The sequence below is a fragment of the Thermobia domestica genome, chromosome 10, assembly GCF_964235325.1.
Source record: "Thermobia domestica chromosome 10, izTheDome1.hap1.1, whole genome shotgun sequence".
In the NCBI taxonomy this organism is placed as follows: Eukaryota; Metazoa; Arthropoda; class Insecta; order Zygentoma; family Lepismatidae; genus Thermobia; species Thermobia domestica.
This window is the reverse complement of record NC_137463.1, coordinates 113,122,508-113,144,397: the sequence shown is the minus strand read 5'-3', so window position 1 is coordinate 113,144,397 and position 21,890 is coordinate 113,122,508. Positions and strand designations below refer to the sequence as shown.

At 37.5% G+C, this 21,890-nt stretch overlaps 1 protein-coding gene across 2 annotated transcripts in view; it reads right to left on the bottom strand.

Moving 5' to 3' along the window:
- Positions 1-21,890, bottom strand: part of LOC145662059 (uncharacterized) — a 71,333-nt gene that overhangs the window by 23,093 nt on the left and 26,350 nt on the right. For both annotated transcript variants that reach the window (XM_081727391.1, XM_081727390.1), the window contains exon 2: positions 13,508-13,598. In XM_081727391.1, coding sequence (XP_081583517.1) covers positions 13,508-13,565 — 58 coding nt within the window. In that variant the 5' untranslated portion in view covers positions 13,566-13,598. The remainder of the gene's footprint in view (positions 1-13,507; positions 13,599-21,890) is intronic.

Below are 21,890 nucleotides of genomic sequence, written 5' to 3'. Positions count from 1 at the left end.
GTTAGTAGCATTGGAAAGGTCTTGGTCCCTTGAGCGTAGTGGTGATATCAGAAATCTAATCAAGACCCCGAATCCATAAAAATAGGGTTCTGAACTTTTGGGCTCACGTTCATTCTATTCGACTAAAAAAGGTGGGATATTTGGACGCGTGTGGTGGCGATGGAAAGTCTGGATTTCATAAGCACACTGGTGATGTCAGAAATGGAACCCGAAGCTCGAGAAATGAGGTTCCGAAATTTTGGATTCGGGTCCATTCTATTTGCCTATTAAAGATGGAGTTGTTGGACGGGGGTAGTAGAGTTGGAAAGGTTGTGGTCCGTTGAACACAGTTGTGACGTAAGAAATCGGACCCTGGCCTCGAAGCCTCAGAAATGGGATCTAGAAGTTTTGAGCTCAGGTTCCTTCTATTCCTAATTTAAACATGGAGTTGTTGAACACGGGTGGTGGCATTGGAAAGGTCCTAGACGTCTGAGTACAGCTAACATCAGAAATCGGGCTCTGGTCTCAAAGCTTCAGAAGTGGGGTTCCGAAATTTTGGATTCGTGTCCATTCTATTTGGCTATTAAACGTGGAGTGTTGCACGAAAATGGTAAAGTAGGAAAGGGCTTGGTCTTCTGAGCACTCCGGTGATGTCAGAAACCGGGGATCGGGCCCTGAAGCCTCAGAAATGGGAGAACGAAGTATTTGGCTCGGGTTCCTTTTATTTGCCTATTAAACATGGAGTTGTAGGATGAAAGTGGTGGCGTTGGAAGTCCTTGTCCCTTGAACACAACGTTGATGAGAAATTGGTTCCGGGCCCCCATTTTTGTTTTATTTGTGTCATAAACCTTTTGTCTAATTTGATCTCAATAACTGATTGTGCTAGGAAAAAAACATATTAATAGCTCAATTGATTATTTTGTCTCTCCCAATCAAGTATTGAGATTGAGCCATCCCAAACTTCGGGAGCCGGACCTGATTTCTTACATCACCGCACTGGTCAAGGGACCAAAATCTTTCCAAGCCACCACCTGCGTACAAAAACACATTGTTTAATAGCCGAATGTAAGAGACCCGAAAGCAATATTTCTGTACCTTGAATCCAGGGCCCGATTTCTGACATTACCTCTGAGAGACGACCCGAACCTTTCCAACGCCATCACCCTCGTACAACAATTCATGTTAAATAGGCATATAGAAGGGGTTCATGTCCAAAACATTGGGACCCCTTTTCTGGGACCTCATGGTGAGGGCCCGGTTCATGACCACCACTGTGCTGATGGGAACCGGATCTTTCCAACCTGACCATCTCCATGCAATAACTCCATGCTTAAACGAGAAATAGAGTGGACTCGAGCCCAACATTTCGGAACCTCATTCCTGGGGCTTTGAGGCCAGGGCCCAATTTCTGATATTACCGCTTTCGTTAATCGACCCCGACCTTTCGAACGCCAACACCATAGTACAACACCGTGTTAAATAGGCAAATAAAAGAGATCAGAACCCAAACTTTTGGGACCTTATTTCTGGGACCTCAGGTCTCGGAGCTTTCCAACACCACAATCTGTATCCAATAACTCCATGCTTAAAAGAAAAATAGAATGAAGCCGAGTTCAAAATCTCGGGACACCATTTTTGTTCCTTTGAGACATTACCACTGTGCTCAGATGTCCCGAACCTGTCCAACTTAACCACCCTCGTACAATTCTATGTTTAATAGGCGTATAGAAAGAACCTGTATCCAAAACTTCGGGACCCTATTTTTCTGGAGCCTCATGACTGGGGCCTGGTTTCTGATATCACCACTGTGCTCAGGAGACCCGGACTTTTCCAACGCCACCACCTGCATTCACTAACTCCATGTCTAATATGGAGGATTGTGGGAGGATTGTGGGAGGATTTTAATGGAATTTTCTCCAGGCTCTTTACAACTATTTACAATGTTTCAAACTATCCATAAGAAACGAAATTTCAATACATTAGAAACTATGTTCTTTTAAAATGTTCAAAATGGGTGACAGCATTGATTTCCAGTAATAATTGTAAACTTTCGTAATTTTATTCTCTATTTGAATAGTATTTTACTTTCGAATATTTTACTTTAAAAAATATTTTTGTGAAATGTAACGGAATACATACGGATATATAATGTGTGTATACTTTACGTGTATGTAGATAGGTAAAAATATCACACAACTAGATACATATGCAGAAAAAATATCCATGGAGAAATGATTCCAATAAAAACATTCAAATTGGAAGCAATTCGTATGCAAATTGAATTTTAAAAAATCGCGGCTAATAATCAGTCTTTGGAAAAGACAAAATCGTTGGTCAAGTTATGACCTCTTAAGACCCTATTTAACAACTTGTTCAAGTTCGAGAATATTATTATTCTTGTTTACTTTCATTTTTAATATTCCCGCGCAAACATCAGCTTGCATGTTCTCTTCACTCCTCTATTTTTCATACCTTCATTCTCACTGATTAACCCGATTGGGTAGAAAGGCGTGGTTAATTAAGCAAATTCATTACAATCAAAACACATTTCAGACTTCGACCGTTTGACTTTGAAAATGCTCCTGCGTAATCTATAGGACTTTACTCGGAACCTTGATATCACATCGTCATTAGTAAATCATATATATAATAACTTTCTTTAATAAGTGAAAAACTTGTGACTGTTATTGACACGTTTGAGTTGCGAGCGGAGCGAGTAAGTAAATTTTTAACAAATTCATTTCTTTGCTACCGACAATATTGATTTAATAGGGCGCCAAAACTTCTACGGGGCGTCGCGTCGTTTATTCATTTTCAACACTTTTCCTTCTTCTTGCTCGTTCGGCGCCCCCTTGGTATCAGCGCCCGGGACCAGTGACCCGCTGGCCCCCCTTTAGCTACAAATCTGCTCAAAATTATCCCTAGATAATGCATATTCTGACGTATACGAGAAAGTTTTACTATAAGACAATAAAGGCATTACTTACATACAACTACAACGAATTTGCGGGTTAGGTTTCATAATACTCAAGATTCGAGTCCTTCCTCAACTTTAGTATGAGTATATCTGTATCTTCTTTGCTTTTATTACTTTTACTTTGTATTTGCTGATTTTGGTTAAACTAGATTATGCAATTTATTTGAGTTTTAACGTCGTACGATTAGACATCATGACTAAGGAAGACAGGATATGAAACATAAAATGTATGTACTGCCAAGCTGATACATTTTCTCAAGGTTTTTACTCTTCTCACTTTTAAGTCATGTTCATAAGAAGACATATATTTTTAGGTGTAGGTACCTACTGTCGGAGCACTAGTTAGCAGAGTTCGCGTGGGTCAATGAAAACTAGACCCACGACCCACCACCAATCATGACCCACTCTGACCCACGACCCACAATGACCAGCCACTCACGTGACCCACTCTTACCCACCACCCACCATGAACCACTCTCATCCACTGTGACCTATTCTGACTCACCAAAATCCATCGTCATCAAGTCTGACACATCATCCACTTCCTCTTCTCTACTGACTAAAAAAATGAAATCTTTGAGTTTTACGTCCTACGCTTATTCCGGTTAGGCTAAAGGAGGCGGCGATTATGAGAAATGAATGAAATGGTGGAATAAAAAGTGGGAGAAAACGGGAGAACCCCTAGAAAACCCACGCACAGGGTGTTTATTCACCACAAAGTTCACTTGGCGCGAGCAGGATTTGAACCCGCCTCCCCATGGACTAGAGGTGAACGCTCTACCACTGAGCCACCGCGGCCCTTTACTGACTACAGACTTTACACTTTTAATAAAAGAAGACTGTGAAATTGTCACTAAAAGGAATTTGAATTTCTACGGTCAATCGCTCAAGCACCACTCTCTTACAATAACGGTGGATCTGACCTTTACGATATAAAGTGGTAAAATGTATGTCAGTGAGAAAATTGAAGCACTTCGAGGTGGGGGAAATTAGTGTTTCCCTAAAACATACTTGTACTAAGAGAGTATCCTTGCAAGTGTAATTCCTCAACGCATTCCAAAACGAACTCCTCTTTGCAGGAAAATACCCTTACACAATATGCAAAAAGCTATTTCTCAGTTTACAGTATTTTTCTCAAAAAAAACTTGAAAAGTCAGTTTTTCTTAGCGTATAAAAGTGCTCGGGTACCATCTGTGAGAGCATCTCCATAAAGTATGCTCATAATTGTAATTTCTATAATCACTAAAACACCATGTTAAATTTAAGTTACAAATATGCATAATTGCAATTATTATGAATATTTATTCAAAGTAGTTTACTTTCTATTTTATAAAAAGCAAAGAAGAGACTTATTAAAAATTAGGCACAACGTTAAACAACACAAACAAGCCCTTAGTGATACAAGTATGCATTTTCCATAACTCTAATTTGCGAACTAAAACAAATCTGAAATCGGGTTTATTTCCTGTTGGCCTCCAGAGCTTTTTCGTGGTAAATCATCCGCAGCGGAATGATGTACATCCTTCAGCCAAGAAATAAGTAGCTCGTCTACTTTGAGCTTGTCTAGCGGTGGGCCATTAACATTGATGAACAAGTTAGACAATGTTTGAACACAGTCTATTTCTAATATCAGTCATCTGTAAATTCATAAGGGGATATCCCTTTCGCACTCTGATGTGGAAATTGATAATACTTCTACCCGACGTAGAAATTTCTGCAACTCCTCATCAACAATCTGCTTGTTAGACTTAAATCTGATAAAGATTTTTCTCGGTCAGTTTTGAAATACTCAGTAAGAAGTATCACTTCTCTATCATCATACAACATCTTTTCCATATTGATCATGTCAGTTGACAATGTCGAATCTTGGAAAACAGGAACTTCATATATCACACCTTCGATAGGAAATCTTGAGCAAAAAATTATCAATCAAAGCCTGACAAACTGATGATTTCTTATTTGTTTATACATTTAATTTTTATAATTACACATGAAAGTTTGATGTCATACCAAGTTCCCTCCGCCTTCTAGAAAGCAGAAGGGAACAAGGTTCTGGGGAAGTGTTAGAGGTGAATGTGAATCTCCCTCCTTCTTCCCCTTCAATTACCACACTCTGTTTGTCATGGGCCATGGTATAATTATTTCCTTGTTGAATTATCGGTACTTTTAGTGGATAAAAAGGATGTAATTTGAAAGTCCCAAATCAAAGTAAGTAAACCAATGTAAAGGGAAAAAAGTGTAAAAATTTCCATATAATTATGGGTACAATCCAAACTTAAACTTTCCGTGTAATTAAGCTTACAGTACAAATTTTATGTCTATTTTTCTCACAACTTTATGGGTTCATTGCCCTGTGCTGTAAGCGCTCCATATAATAAACATACGCTTCAGCAACTGTGTTCTTTGTTTCTGAATGTTTTTCTTAACTAATATCGATCATTTTCGATCATTTTTACAAACCAGCTAATTACCAATTTTCCATGTATAGAAAGTGCTCCCCCCATAAAGGAGAATTAAAAAAAAATGCAAGGACACACTCTGTTTGTTTTCAATAAAGAGTTAATACACTGAATTTCTACTCACAGTCAGTAAGTTTAACGGCTTGCGAGATACTCAAAAATTCGGATCCTCGCTACTTCTTTAGGATATGTATTATAATGAGAGCAATATAACATCGCAATTTGGATTAAGGCCTAACTATATACCAAAAGTCATTTCATTTGATTTTGCAATTTGGCCGTGATGATCAGGCACATATAATTACTTCAATTTTTTTATATAATAATTTATATATATCAGTGATTAAAAACTGGTTTTTTAAGTAGTTTGCTCCTCTGAAAATTCACAGGTCTGGAATGCCAAGTAGTAGTGTAAGTCCTTTTGCTATTATTACAATTACAAATATCAATATCCAAAAGTGCTTGAAGTTGTTTTTTTTTTTCACAGATATACTCACCGCAGGTAAGTAGACAGAAACAAATGGAAAAGGAAGGGAAATGAAAGTTTTGAAAGTAAAACGCAGACAAATTTACCAGTCTTTAGAAGATATTGTATACAATCCAGTGAGCAGAGTGAGTTTGTAGGTCAGACTGAGTCGGTGGTTCGCAGTGGGTCATGGTAGGTGGTGGGTCGTAGTGCGTCACGGTGGTTGGTGGGTAACAGTGGGTCATGGAAGGTGTTGGGCCGCAGTGGGTCACGGTGGGTGGGTGGTCACAGTGGGTCACATGCTGTTGACCCACGATCCACTGACCCACAGAGAAAACTTGATCCACTTGACCCACCGACCCACTGACCCACTCCATCTCTGCTAGTTACCACGATTTAGTGGGAAGGAATAATTTTGATTTTTTGGGTATTAGTACGGTGGTTATTTACATGCATCAATGAGAACGGTATAATCGGAGTCCCATCTGCGTACAGACAAATTTATGAATCAATATCTTGATAAGATGTTATAGAAATGTAAATTATATTTATCATAATATTCAGAGCAAATTTCATGATTATTGAAAGTCGAAAAGGTACTATGAAGAAGGGGCAGTCAAAAGTATTGTGGTTATCCAAAAAAGGAACCTTTAGATATTAAACACAAATGACAAATAATGCATGCAAAAGATTCGTGTCTCAATATCTGTATCTTACTCTACTTTCCGACATATACGCATACATTGTAGCACTTATCATAACGTGATAACAATTTTTCAATACCTTCATTGTTCTTCGTTTCCATCAATATTTTAAAGTTCATTTAAGTTTCGCAGCAGAAGAAAAATGCTGTTCTGATAGAGCCCTTCATCAAACGGAACGAAAGAAATGAAATCTTTGAGTTTTATGTCCCATGTTTATGCTGCCTAGGCTAAAAGAGACGGTGATGATGAGAAATGAATGAAAAGGTGGAATAAAGAAAGTGAGGGGAAACGGAAGAACTCTGAAGAAACCCGCGCACACAAGAAACCTTTATGTTTATTCACCAAAAAGTTCACATCGCGAGAGCTGGAATCAAACCAGTGACCCCATGCACCAGAGATGAACGCTCTACTACTAAACCACCGCGACCCCTCAAACGGAACAAATAAAAATAAACAAATAAATAAAACATGTTACTATCCTTTCCTCACAGAAGATAGGATTCTCAAATTTGTAGCAACAATTCACGTGTAAGAAATCCACAGCACCGTTTCACTGCTTATTTCGGAGTACTGCTTAGTTCGAGATAGAATATGCTGCGTACGACAGTCGTTCTCTCAGTGAAACATTTTTACATTCCTGATAAACACAAAGGCGTGTCATAGTTCGTCAAATACATTGACATCAACAGAGTGTAATGGCGGTATGACAATGTATTTGAATGTATCAAATTGTGGTAAGTGTTTGAATGGGTATGACAAAGAGGTAGAATTTAGAGTAAGGTATCTAAATTCCGTACCGCAAATTATTTGCGCACATAATGTGTCGTTTCGCTTTCACACCCAAACATGCATTATTACATTTTTTATTATGTTTATAATATCTTCTGTAGGAGGTTTCAGTCATCTTTTCTTTCTTTCTTTCTTTCTTTCTTTCTTTTTTTCCTTTTTTTTTTTTTGTCATAGCGACAATACTTAACAATAATGAAAGGAAACACACTGAGAAAAAAAAAGGACTAGGATTTCCGTGTGGATACGTCGTATTTACGCGGGTGCGCTCCTTATGTAATGTAATTTCATGTATAAAAGTACAGCAGGTGGGAACACCATGCCAAGTCTGGAGTTCGGCGTCGAACTAGACTCGCTCTGATTGGATAATTTTATTCAAATGATTGATTTCTTTTTAAAAACTATTACTCTCGTAAGGTAGGGAGTCACAGATTTAGAAAGAACCAAGAGGGGACACTCGTAGGAAGGTAGTAGCAACATTATATTCCTAAGTTACCACCGTCGGAATGGGTATGGCATTAATTCTAAATTTGAAATGGAGGTCCCACAATACAAAATTTTCGCTGGACGGTGGTGTAGATCGTACTACTGATGAAACAACATTACTTAATGTGGTGACGCGCGTAACCTGGTAAAAACAGCATTTACATGCCGATTGGATTATGCATTTTTGTCCGTGCACGGATATTGAAACTCCATACAAATACAATCTGCAACAACTCATTTGCACCATTCATTTAAGTCAGCGTTTTGTTTTACACATAAGTAACGTACTTCTAACAATTAAATATTCTCCATAATGAAAGTATTAAAACATGACCACCATGCACTGTTTATCCTTTGATTATTGAATGATTTATCCATTAACAATGTTTTCCATCCACCTCTTAAAATTTTTTGAGCTAATATAACTTGATGGTTCGTGGAAAGAATATGTAAAGTAGTCGAAAGCGTTGCTATTTATTTAATGTTAATGGCAACCATTTACACTTACTAGGAAACCGATTCAAGTGTGACACGAAATTGTGGACGAGTTTATGCACAAACGAAATGTTTCTGTGTCCAATTAGACCCATTAGAAGGAAAAACCCTGGATTTCAGTCGTTCCGGAGACATAGAGGAATAAGGAGAAGGCTGGTGCTCCGATATTTGGCGAATCTTTTTAATATGTAGCAATAGAACAAGGCAAATACACTTTTAAAAATGAAGAATTCCTTCATCCACGAAACTTTAGTAATACGTTGTCATAGAAATGAGGGTTACAAAACCAAAGAGTCCATAAAAATTCTAAGGGAAGAAGGTTTCGCAGGTGGAAGGTGAAATTAACGGAGTTCCATTGTTGCCTGAAATAGGCGTGTAAGGTGTCTATGTATAGGTATTTCGGTACGCTGAATCGAATAAGAGCATCATCAGGTCAAAAAGGATGAAAAATGTAAAAAGTTGCGGCCGTCCGACTTTTCCGTTGATCTAGCATTTAAAATTTTGTATCGTTTCACAATGTATGTTCTTACGTACGACTGTATGAGGAACTACTTTACTGTGTGACGTCAGTGTTGTTTACATGCAACAATTTTATGTGGTATACAACATATCAGGCGTACAGGTTTTCATTTCTTAAGTGGAAGATACTATTTTTTTTCTTGATTCATACTTTGCGTTTTAATATATGTCACAACTACATACTGTCGTATTTACGTTTGCAAAAATATGTGTTTATGTTTCATATTATATGATTTATTTCTCTAAAGGCTTATGCACAGAATATGACCTTGTATTTTGGTTCAAATATTTATAATAACGTCTCTGTTCTTTGGTAATGTAATTAATACATTTTCATATCACTTTTACTATAAAGATATGATATATTAGCAAGTACAGTAATATCATATAATTTTGTTCTTCGTATTAATGAAGTTTGTTATTCCGCATAGCCCTTTCTTTTCCCGGTCCCGGGTAAAAGCTACGCCACTCATTCAACACCACTTTTAATCGCTCTGGTGTATTTTTATTTGCATTTAAATGCAATATGCAAATATATTCACTGAGAACACAGTCGAAAATCCACAAAATATCAGAGGAGTAGTTTTTCTCTCACCCCTCTATATCTCTGGATCGGTTGAGATCGAGGGTTTCTCCCTCTAATGGAAGTAATTGTTCACAAAAGCATAAAAATATCTTCCTAAAAGATTCCAGGGAACATTTTATAAAGTGGGAATTCATGCCAGAAACTCATTTATTAACTTACTGATATACTACCAGAACAAAAGAGATGGCGGAAAGAATACAAGAGTACCTTCAGATGACTCGTCATATATAATTCAGTAAGCTAAATCGTTCTTCACGCCAATTTACACTGCATTCCAAGCTGATGTGTCAGATTAACTTGAAAAAGTGAAAATTGCAATTTCCTACTTTCACAAGTTAAATGAGATGGAATCATCATAATTTGGTGTATCACTGAGATTAAATATTTCTTGTATCAGATTTGCTAGATGTCGTTCTGCGTGGTTAAGGAAGCAGTTCGGCTTAGAAATGTATTTTTTTAACAAATTATTTCCAATTGTAAAGTTGAAAATTCTAAAAGGAATGTTGTTTGCTTGATCACCATACGTTCAGTCGCTAGCGAATAACAGAGGAAAGAAGGTTTTGTGAAGAGTCATCCGTGATCAACTGCGAGAGCAGGCTTCCGTACACACAGTATAAGAATTTCGTTTGTAAGTAGTGCAGTGGCACGTTCTAAAGTGGGATTTTGTTTTCCAGAACTGATTGCATAGAAATGTCATCTACATGTAAAAAATAAATTGATGATGAACTCCACAAAAGTTTTTTTTTTAAAAAATATTATAAAATACAATTTTTCCTATAAAGCATAAGTTCAGCGTTTTAAAAAGAAACTGTAATGTCCAAACCAATACCATTTAAATATATGGCGGATGAGATTGCTACAACATCTAAGTACCTTTTCTTTAGTCTTGGTTTCGATTCCCAAATATAAGTATGTTCATTTTCACGCTTTGTTGCAATTTTTAATAATTTTGTGTTTCAAGTACGGGACGGGGAGGAGTCATATGTGCCAAAATGAAATAACATCTCTAAAGTTCGGCAGAATACGAGAAATACTTTACCGGTTAAATTTGTTTTATTCGCATCGCTCTCCAAGGAACAACTCTCGTCACCCGTTTCATCATCATTGTCATCATTGTCACTTGATACAAAAAATTAAACAATGAATCAATGTCCTGAGGAACACTGCCATACTCCCTGATTCCCTCTACAAGCCGACATATTTCACTCCCCAACTAACACTGAATAGCAGCTATATTTACATGTATTCCTACAGCAGTACCTTCTGAATCATGAGTGACACCGTCGCTATTACGCTCTAATGCCTCGCCTTAACTACAACTGCCATTGGCGCCTCGTACGATTTCTTACGTTAGTAACTGGATATACATTGGTGTTTGTTCAATGGCTCGGATTCTAAACCTTTCAATAACATACTTGGAACACTAGTCATTCTCAGTTTGCTTGTAAATGGTTCTCCTGGGTTTCATTTTTCTTGCAGTAAATATGACTGCTCAAAGTCGGACTCTTCAAAATGTTTAGAACACGAGTGTTTTATTTGCCACAAAAGTTTTCCTATTGAATTTCTTAAGTCATAATTTATATCGCTCTAAGGATTTCTCACGACTTGAAAACGTAAAGAAAGATACTTTATGTCCCTCAGCTTCAATTGCACGAGATTTAGAACCTAAAACACACCACGTGTTAGTCATTTTTACCTCACTTCACAGACACAGCACACACTGTACTAACACGTGTTTTCTACTTCGTATAACACTACCTAATTACTACTTTCTCTGCTTATATTTTTATACTAATATTGAAGGAAAAAGGACTAACAAAAACGCCCCTCAAGAGTTCAACACAAAGCAATACTGATAATGAACCGAAAACAATCTATAATATATTAAATCCACTGCACTATTAATGGTTTATCAGCTGCGCACAAGGGAGTGGTTGCTGACTCCGCTAGCCCACAGGTGACATAACCATTTGTTATTAATCAAAATAAACGCCTATACAAGTTGAACTTCCATTGACAATTTGCCGCCATCGATGGCGGACCGCCTAGCCTAGCCAAGACGGGATGTGGGTGTTGCCCGCTTATGCCATTTTGAATACTAGCTGTTCCGCTAAAGTACCCGCGATGCAGTTTTGCAGTTATTTCGCGTGGCGGCTGGCCAGCAACGATACTAGCGTTGCAGCTAAAGAGCCTGATTGGAGAAATCGTTGTCTTTTCGAGCTGCCTGTATGTTTGGTGCGCGTTCTTAATTTGTTACATGGTGATACAGTGTGGGCGGACTCCTTTAAACGTTTACAAAGAGAGTTTAGACGTGCAAGTGGGAGAAGACGTTTTGTGAGTGATAAAAATGTGCGTACATTATATCGTAGTGCTTTTGCAAGTGAACAATAGTCTGACAACTATATCAAGTTGCTGGTTAAGCGAAAATGAGAAGAACATAATGTGTAAGTGGCCTCTGGTGGGGAAGACGACGAATAAAGTAAATGTTATATTGTTTCCTTCACTGGTTTCTTGCCAATGATTATAGTTAGCGTAACACATGTGTTACTGTGAGTTAGGGGGCTCATAAACCAAATTAAAGTACCGATAATTTTATCATTTTTCTGTAATGAAACTGAAACAAAAAATGCTTTGTAGGAATAATAGTGTGTATGAGATACAGTTCTCACGAGTCGGCTACCTGCTTTCGTTAAGAAGATTTTTGTGGAAATCGCAGTAACGAAAGCGGTTAGCTGACTCGTGGTAACTGTCTCATGCACACTACTCTTCCTACAAAGCAATTTTTTGATTTTTTTTCAGTTTGATTCTAGACAAACGGTAACATTTACCGGTACTTTTATTTGGTTCCTCCGAAACCTGGTCCATGAGACCCAAGCATTTATTCATCCGGCTCCCTGCGTACGGATTTGACCACAAATCACTGGCCAACACGCGTGCGACATTTTAGTGGAAGCAAACAAGTTACAGCTAAGTGGGCCACCAGCGAAAAAGTGTAAAGTCGTTGGTGGGCCGCTGTCGATTCCGGCCCAAGTTCGCTGTTGGCGGATGGCGCCTCGCACTTGGGCTTTGGCGGCTCGCTCTTGGTCCGCCATCTGATTGTCAATGGGGACGAGACGGTCTATCAAGCTTTAAAAAAATACAGTACATATCTCTTAGTCTTTTTACTCCACTACCCCTGCCTTAGCCATATCTTGTGATCTGACTGATAGACGTATCTGCCCCTAACTCCCTTATTAATGTAATTTATCCCTGCTCTGTTTCCGTTTTCTATTTTCCCAATAAGGTGGGGATGGGTCTTATTTTTTTTAGCCTGATTCCTAATTATTATATCAGGCTGTAAATTCGTTTTTTTAAAATTGTAATCTGAAAAAATATAATTAGTAATTCTACAAATACAACATTACAACATACAATATTACAAATATATAAATGATGCATAATTTTAACAAAACAAATTTACTAATAACTACTGTACCAGAAAAACACAAGCACCTGTATAGAATTATATTATAACCCTGGGGGTAATATTTAAAACCTTGTCAGTTTTTTTTAACTCTTTGTATTGCACGAAACTTGTTTTCAACTTGAACTGCTTCTTTAAAGTAACTGCCAAAAGCCACGAACATACTTCATGTCACCCAACTATAATGTTTTCTGAAGGAAATAAATGTTGCTAGCTTCAAAAGAAAACAATTTTTACAGTTAAAAAGTTCAAAGTGAATAATAGAGTAAATTCAGTTAACATATATTATAAATCCATTTTGGTATCCCTTGTAACTCACACTTATGAACACATGCCCATCAGGCTTAAGTACAATCAAAGAGATGGTGCACAATGAAGGGTATTAAATTCCATTGAAACATTTCGAAAGAGCTGAATACTTTCTAGAGGAGAACGTACGTACTAAATTCAAAAACGTTCTATACCACTTAAGATAAAACTTTCTTATTTTGTAGTATTATTTTGCTACAAGGTTGTATGAATTTATACAAATAAATTTGTATTACTTTCATTATACACACATAGTCATAAATAAAGTAGATACTTGCCTTGTTCTTTGAGCAGACACATAGTTACTGTTAACATAAGTAGTTTTGCTGGATACATAATTCGTTCTTTGGACTGGAAGTTTTGATAAGCCTGAAATAAGAGCTGAAAAATTAATCATCACTTCTATTGTAAAGAGATCAGTAATTTATTGATTATTGATTTGTATCGATTTCCCACTTATTCATTTATTGACTTCTGAGATACGTAATGTTCATTAAGATCTGTCATCAGTGTTGTGAAGCTATTTTTTTCTAATTACATAAAGCTGTTTTGTACACATGAAGATCGTTAGACATTCGGAAGTCTTAGCTAATGAAATTCATTTGCGTTTGGGGATTCAGATAATGTATCCTTCCGTAGTTTTGTCTTCATTGTTGAATAGTAAAAGTATTTGTTTACGTTAATGTAATGTTTTATGTCAATGTGTACTTTATGTAATAAAGCTGAAAGAGTTCATTTCCTGCTTATCTAACCATTTCTGGCGTCAAAAGTGCCTGTTGAAACGAAAACATCTCATCTACACGTGTTTGAAGTCAGCAAGATCATTAGCAGATTTAGATCCTTAAATACTCTCTTCAGCCCGGTAACGGGGAGTCAGTCGGGAGCCGGACTTCGGAGTTAGTCGAGTCCAGTCTTTGGAGTTGGCTCAGGAACGTCGGAGTCCGTTCAGTCAGTCGAACCAGCGAGTTAGTCAGTAGACAGAGTAGTCCAGACAACTTAAGAAAAAAGATACTTTACCTTGAACAAATCGCAATAGAAATGACACATGCGCCAAAATTATGCTGAAAACTTTCTGAGCAAACCTGAAAAAGTCCTCAAGAATATTCCGTCTGGAAGGTCGTTAAATTCAACATGGCCGCTGTTGGTAGTCATTTACGACAGACATAATAACAAACGGAGTAATTATGTGACTTTCTAACAAAATTACAAGCTCAACATCCCTGATAAAAGTTGTTTACCACTACGTGTCCTTTCGAATGAGGCACTGGATATATCTCGAATATACAAGTTGTTTCAAAAGTCCCCCGATAAGAGATATCTCTGTTATTATCAGAGTTACAACAGAATGTAAGAGAGTAAACCGTCTCCAAATATGATGTTTCCAACCTAAAGTGAAGGAATTTTTAAAATCGGATTAGCGGTTTGTGCTTTACACCCTTTATGGTCCCAATGTTAAATGAAAATGCAACGTTGCCATTTACCGGGAAGTTGATAAATTTTGCAAGAGTATAATGAATAGGGCCGTGTTTGAAATGGAGGCTGGCCATCGATACGTTAGCGTAAACGACAGTAACTTCATTCACTTATGTTGTGGGTCACGGTAAATGTCAACGTTGCAGTTTCATTTAACATGGGGCATATAAAGAGCGTATAGAACAGACGGCTCGTCCGATTTAAAAAGTTACTTCACTTTAGATTAAATTGGAAGATTTTTCTCTTACATTTTGTGGTAACTCTGATAACAAGAGTGTTACCTTATGTTAGGTAACTTTTGAGACAGCGTGTACTTTACTCATTATCTAAACATAGTAAGCCCTTTATGCAACTGTTTGTGGTTATTGTTTTCAAATAGCTGAATGGTTTAATACTGAACTGTAATTGATGATTTCAATTTTATTTATCTCAAAAGAAATGCCATGGGATTCAAAAAGCGAGTGAATTATGTGCAGCTACACTGACAGCCAAACCTGGAGAAAAGTACATCAGGAATACCGAAGGAACTATATAAATTTCAGTTAATTCTAGAAGGATACATAATCTAGAATACCGTCCAATGAAGAGACATGAGCAAGTTTCTGCATTCAGTTCACCAGCATTTAATTTTGCTCTTAACTGTTTGTTTTGTGATGATCCTGATAGATATGATGGTAAGTGGAAGGATCACTGCTAATTCCACTAAAAGCTAATATTTTTCTAGAAACAATAGAACGCAACGATGATTGGGTCATGATTGTAAAAAGTTGTATTGAATATGCCAAAAATTTGTTTGCGAAAGACGCAGTGTAGTACACTTCTTACACTGTAAATTTTAGACCAGGAAACATGATTTCACGAAAGATGAGGAAGCTGATGTCATCAGGTGAATATGAACCGAAGAAACTGGCACGCGCATGCGGACTGAAAGAGATAATGCTTTCTTGCGAGTAGTTAAGTATTTGGGGATGAACGATGGTAGTAAGTTATTATAAGTGATTTATTAAAGGTTATGGAACAGGAGCTGTACTATTCAGAAGAGCAAACGTACTCTGTCAGATACATGAACGCTAAACTATTGGAATTATTTGGGGGAAGAATCACTAGATCTGAAAGAAATGGTGAAGTAGAGTTGTTACTTTCAAAGAGACATCTGCTGGAATCCTTCAAGACTTCTATGAGAAGAACATCAGAGAGGATACTACACCTCAGAATATGAAACGCAGTACCGGTGTTGGTACAGCGTGTCCAATAGAAAGCGGGAACCAAAACCGTCGTGCATCTGCAATCCCAAAGCAACTTTAGTGGAGCTTGTATGAGTTTTGGTCGAGCTAACTGGATTATACACTAACCCAAGGAAGGTATTTTGGTTTCACTGTGTGTAACTGTAGTGATCTCTTCAAGAAATCTCTTAACACCTCAGGAAAAATGACATAGCACTTTCAAGACTGTACCCATCAGTGTAAAGGTAGTATTATTTTGATGTTTCCATGTCTTTATTACACACTTTTATTAACTTCGGTGCAATTTGCACTAATCTCAACTGCTGGTCCACTTTTTCTGATATTCTCCTCATAAAAGTCTTGAATTATTCTAGCAGATGTCTTTGAAAGTAACAACTCTATTTCACCTTTTATTTCAGTTATAGTGATTCTTTCCCCAAATAACTCCAACAGTTTAGATTTCATGTATCTGACAGAGTACGTTTGCTCTCCTGAATAGCACAGCTCCTGTTCCATAACCTTTAATAAATCACTTATAATAACTTACTACCATCGTTCATCCCCAAATACTTAACTACTCGCAAGAAAGCATTATCTCTTTCAGTCCGCATGCGCCTGCCATTTCCTTCGGTTCATATTCACCTGATGACATCAGTTTCCTCATCTTTCGCGAAATCATGTTTCCTGGTCTAAAATTTACAGTGTAAGAATTGTAGTACACTGCGTCTTTCGCAAACAAATCTTTGACATATTCAATACAACTTTTTATAATCATGACCCAATCATCATTGCGTTCTATTGTTTCTAGAAAAATATTAGCTTTTAGTGGAATTAGCAGTGATCCTTCCACTTACCATCATATCTATCAGGATCATCACAAAACAAACAGTTAAGAGCAAAATGAAATGCTGGTGAATTGAACACAGAAACTTGCACATGTAACTTCATCGGACAGTATTCTAGATTATGTATCCTTCTAGAATTGATTGAAATTCATATACTTCCTTCGGTATTCCTGATGTACTTTTCTCCACGTTTGGCTGTCAGTGTAGCTGCACATAATTCACTCGGTTTTTGAATTCCTTGGCATTTCTTTTGAGATAAATAAAATTGAAATCATCAATTACAGTTTAGTATTAACCATTCAGCTATTTGAAAACAATAACCACAAACAGTTGCATAAAGGGCTTACTATATGTAGATAATGAGTAAATTACAGGTTGTCTCAAAATTCCCTTGACATAGGGTTACACTCTTGTTATCAGAGTTACAACAAAATGAAAGAGAAAAGTCATATCCAAATATGTTTTCAATATAAAGTGAAGTAACTTTTTTAAATCGAACGAGCCGTTTGTTCTATACAGTCTTTATATGCCCCATGTTAAATGAAAGTGCAACGTTGACATTTACCGTGACCCACAACATAAGTGAATGAAGTTACTGTCGTTTACGCTAATGTGTCGATGGTCAGCCTCCATTTCAAACATTGGACCATTCATCATGCTCTTACAAAATTTATCCACTTCCGAGCAAATGGCAACGTTGCATTTTCATTTAACATTGGGGACATAAAGGGTGTACAGCAAAAACCGCTAATCCGATTTTAAAAATTCCTTCACTTTAGGTTGGAAACATCATATTTGGAGACGGTTTACTCTCTTACATTTTGTTATAACTCTGATAATATCAGAGATATCTTTTATCGGGGGACTTTTGAGACAACCTGTATATTAGAGATATATCCAGTGCCTCATTCGAAAGAACACGTAGTGGTGAACAACTTTTATCAGGGATGTTGAGCTTGCAATTTTGTTAGGAAGCTTCATAATTACACCGTTTGTTATTATGTCTGTCGTAAATGATTACCAACGGCGGCCATATTGTTTTTAATGACCCTACAGACGGAATATTCTTGAGGACTTTTTGAGGTTTTCTTAGAATGTATTCAGCATAATTTTCTCGCATGTTTCATTTCTATTGCAATTTGTTCAAGGTCAATCGTTAACTTGACTGCACTACGGAATTCGACAGATTAGTTAATTGAAGAAGTTACGCTAAGAAGGTAGAAAACTAGTTGAACAATATTTAATTCGGTCAACTTTAGGATCTAGCTCAGTAGCTAGAGAATCAGTATTCGTTATAACAAAAACGACAAATCACTGGTCGATCATCGAGAGGACTTCAGGGAGCCCATCTGAGTCAATGGACCAACACGTACTGTAACATCAGAAATCATTCCTTCCTACCCTCACCGCTCACCTGCACATCCTCTCTCTCTCCAATTATCTAAAAGTTCAAACTTTTATTTGTCTTATTTCGAGACGGATGTTGTCCGGTCTCAAGACCCGATCTACCAATGAGATACATCCCAGATAATTCTTGTTGACGACACATCTTTCTTTGAATATCTATTTCAAATTATGCACCCGTAAAATCATATACTCATATTTTCATAAGAATTCCATAATACTGGCTTTTAATCTAGTTTTTCACCTGCGTTGTAAATGTGCATGTTTATTAACACCTTTCGTGACGATGCATGATAATAAATGACACATGTTAAAATTATGTGCACACATTGTTCCGTTTGTTTCTTTGCACTGATTGACATGGGTGAAATACAAAGATTTAGTGTTGCTTATTTTGGATAGTGCCACTCTCCAGCAACGATGCACATGAGGTGACGTTGCGGCGGATTCGAACCACGTAACCTACTACCGTGAATCAGTGATAGAGACGTAATATCCAAGTATAGGGAATCTCTAAATGTCAACATGGCATTATTAGCTAGAAGGATATATACAGGGTGGTCCAAAAGTAGGTATACAGTCCCGTACTGATCGGCTCATGGCAGTTTATATAATTTACTTTTTGTCATCCATGCTAGCATTGGCGTATAGTGTTTTTATTATTTGTTTTTATTCTATTTTCACTCATACCTTAAGCTTGGAGCAAACATAAGGAAATAACAATTTATCTTAATAAACTAAAATGTCATACGATTGTATACCTACTTTTGAGCCACCCTATATATATTAATTACGTTGATAGTTTTCAGAAATGTTATTAAACATTCTTTTAAACCAAAAATTTTGAGCCTTCAAGATAAATATACATAATGTATGTTTAGTTTTATCAATTTTCTCTGGGAAATTATATGTTGGATCAGATATATAGATAAATAACAGTAATACACTATGTTCTGCTTTTAGACGCTTTGTTATAGTTACTGGTTGCATTTGAGTGCTTTTAATATTTTCTGTTTGTAATACTTTTTAAGTTTGCCCAGATTTTTCTTCTGAAAAAAAGTGTTTATTGCCTGCGTTTTTAGTTCGTTTTTGAAATCGGTAACTTTTCTATTAGATTATTACTTTTGTGTTTTTCTTTCGATCTGGAAGATCACAGGGGATGACCAATCACAGATAATGTGTATGGTATTCTCGTAAAAGTTGAGGAAGACTGCCAAGTAACCAGTCATGCCGTCGCCAGTGACCTACATATCGATCACCAACCATCCTAAACTATTAGAAGAAACTTCGCTGAGACTGCAAGCTACTACAGAACCCACCTTACTTTGTTGAATGTTAGGTTGCTGCACATTTTATGATACGTTTGTCATGCGTTGAAGGAATTATTTGAATTGTTTTAATAATTATTTTCAAATGGTTTATATGCAAGAAATTTCCTTGGAAATAGCTTATTTAATTAGTGGAAACTGTATTGAAATATGGCCAATATTTTTCGATACATTCGCGAACATACCTAACTTCTTACTTACCTACCTAAATACATAGACACATACAGGGCAAATTCCTTTACTCTTTGAGTTCGTTAAAATATTGCAAACTATCGACGAAACTCATATGATCTCGACCAAATTTGTTATATTGATAGACTTTGAAGAATTTACTAGGAATTGTTGGGAATTAAATGGCTGGTAACGAAGAACTTAACCCCATGCTGTATGCATCGCAGGACCACCCATGCTCAACTAGAGATATCTCGCCAAAAATTGGCAGCCCCGCAGCGACGATCCGCGGAGGCCCCACTTCCGTTTTGAAAAATTATACCACTAGCGGCCCACAAGCGTCAAGGACGCGACGAAACGCCAATGAACAACAAAATTACTCCCCCAAAATATTTTAAACCGCCTACATGCGTAATTTGTTACATTAGGGAGAGTATAAAAACACTTTTTAAAAAATACTTGTCACAAGGTAGGCGCGAACCACAAACCTTTTGATTACTAGGTGCGTGTTTTTCCGACTTGGCCATAGTTTTATTATTCTTGTGCTTGTCTTTATACAAAAAGTGTACAAGAACCAGAATGACTCCTAGGGTAATACAATACAATATTTCTCACATACAAGAAAAGGAAATATAAAGTATAACAAAATCGCGAAAAATAAAAGTAAAAAGGAAACGATAAACCTACATAATGAGTTGTAGCTTTTTTTTTTTTGAGAAGGGAGGAGATTACTGCAACACCACTGCTAAAAACCTACTAAAATACTGCCTGTCCAAGTCGTGGGAAAAGAGCTTTCGGCGAGTGTGTTTTAAAAAATGCAAGTAGGTGCGAGCATCCAGCAAAGGCACATGGCGATGGATATACACAAGTGTACACGTCAGTAGAAAAAACACAGCGTGGTGTTTGGTCCGTGGAAAATAACGAAATTCCGGAAACAAAACATAGGATACTGTGAACTGGTGTCGAGGTCGACGACAAATTCGTCCTAAGAAGGACGTGAAACAGTGCCAGATAGCTGGAGCACCCACACACTGATCGTACCGGTGGGATAGTGTATCTTTTTTGGCGCATAGAGAACACAGTGAGTCAGGAACACGTTTCAGCTCAAATAAACGAGCGCGCGTAGGCACCAACTGATGCACCACTAGAAACCATTCAACCTGTAGGTATGAAGGTAATACCGGGGCAGAGATATTAGCCCATATCTGTGACCACGTAGTCTGAGGATATCGGTGAGGAATTCGGAGAATAATCTGATCGTTAGGCAACGAGAGAAGGAAGTTATACAAAGTGTGAGAATTGTATTCCGTAGGGCAGAGAACCACACCACTGTATGTCCAATAACGTATTAGTGAAGTAATGTACGTCGGACAACAATCAGCAAAGTTAATAAACGGGGGGCTCACAGAGAATTCATAACTAGGACAAACACATCGTATCCATTGCTGTGTGAAGGAGTCGTTAATAGGAACTGCAGCATAAAAATCGAGCATAAACAGAGTTTGACATTTCAATCTGAGATGTACTAGACCCAACCCTCCCTGTGAACGGGGAAGATAAAGTCCTGCACGTGGAAGACGAAAATATAAGCCACGCCATATATTCCATAGGAATAAAGAGTCAAACCGCTTAGCGAACAATTCTGGTAAGGGGAAAATTCGAGCCCGGTACCACAGCTTGGGTGCAATGTAAATATTAATAAAGTGAATACGATTAATTAAATGAAGGCGACGGAAACGCTGAGAAAACAAAAGCTGGCGAATTTGTAACAACAACGGGGACCAAATCTCCTCGAAAAGGGGAGTAGGGAGTTGTGACGTAAACGGAATACCTAAGATCTTCAAGGAAGTGACGTGAGGTACACACGGCACCCCAGGCTCGTTAGCAGGTAAATGAAAACCATTGATCTGTAATAGGTTAGTTTTCTGTACACTATACTGTAATCCGGAACATATTGCGAAACGTTGCAACACTGCAAAAACCCGTGCCATAAGAACACGATCCACTCCGGTGATGGTGACGTCATCCACATACCCGAATATATTTTGACTCAAGAAACGGGAGGGTCCAGGGGGGTGCAGGGTGGCCAACTGTCTAAGTAGAGGATCTAATGTGAGTGCAAAAAGTATCGTTGACAAAGAACATCCTTGCCTTAATCCACGTTTCAGCGGAATAAGAGGGGACAGGTATCCGTTAATCTGTATACGGAAATTGGCC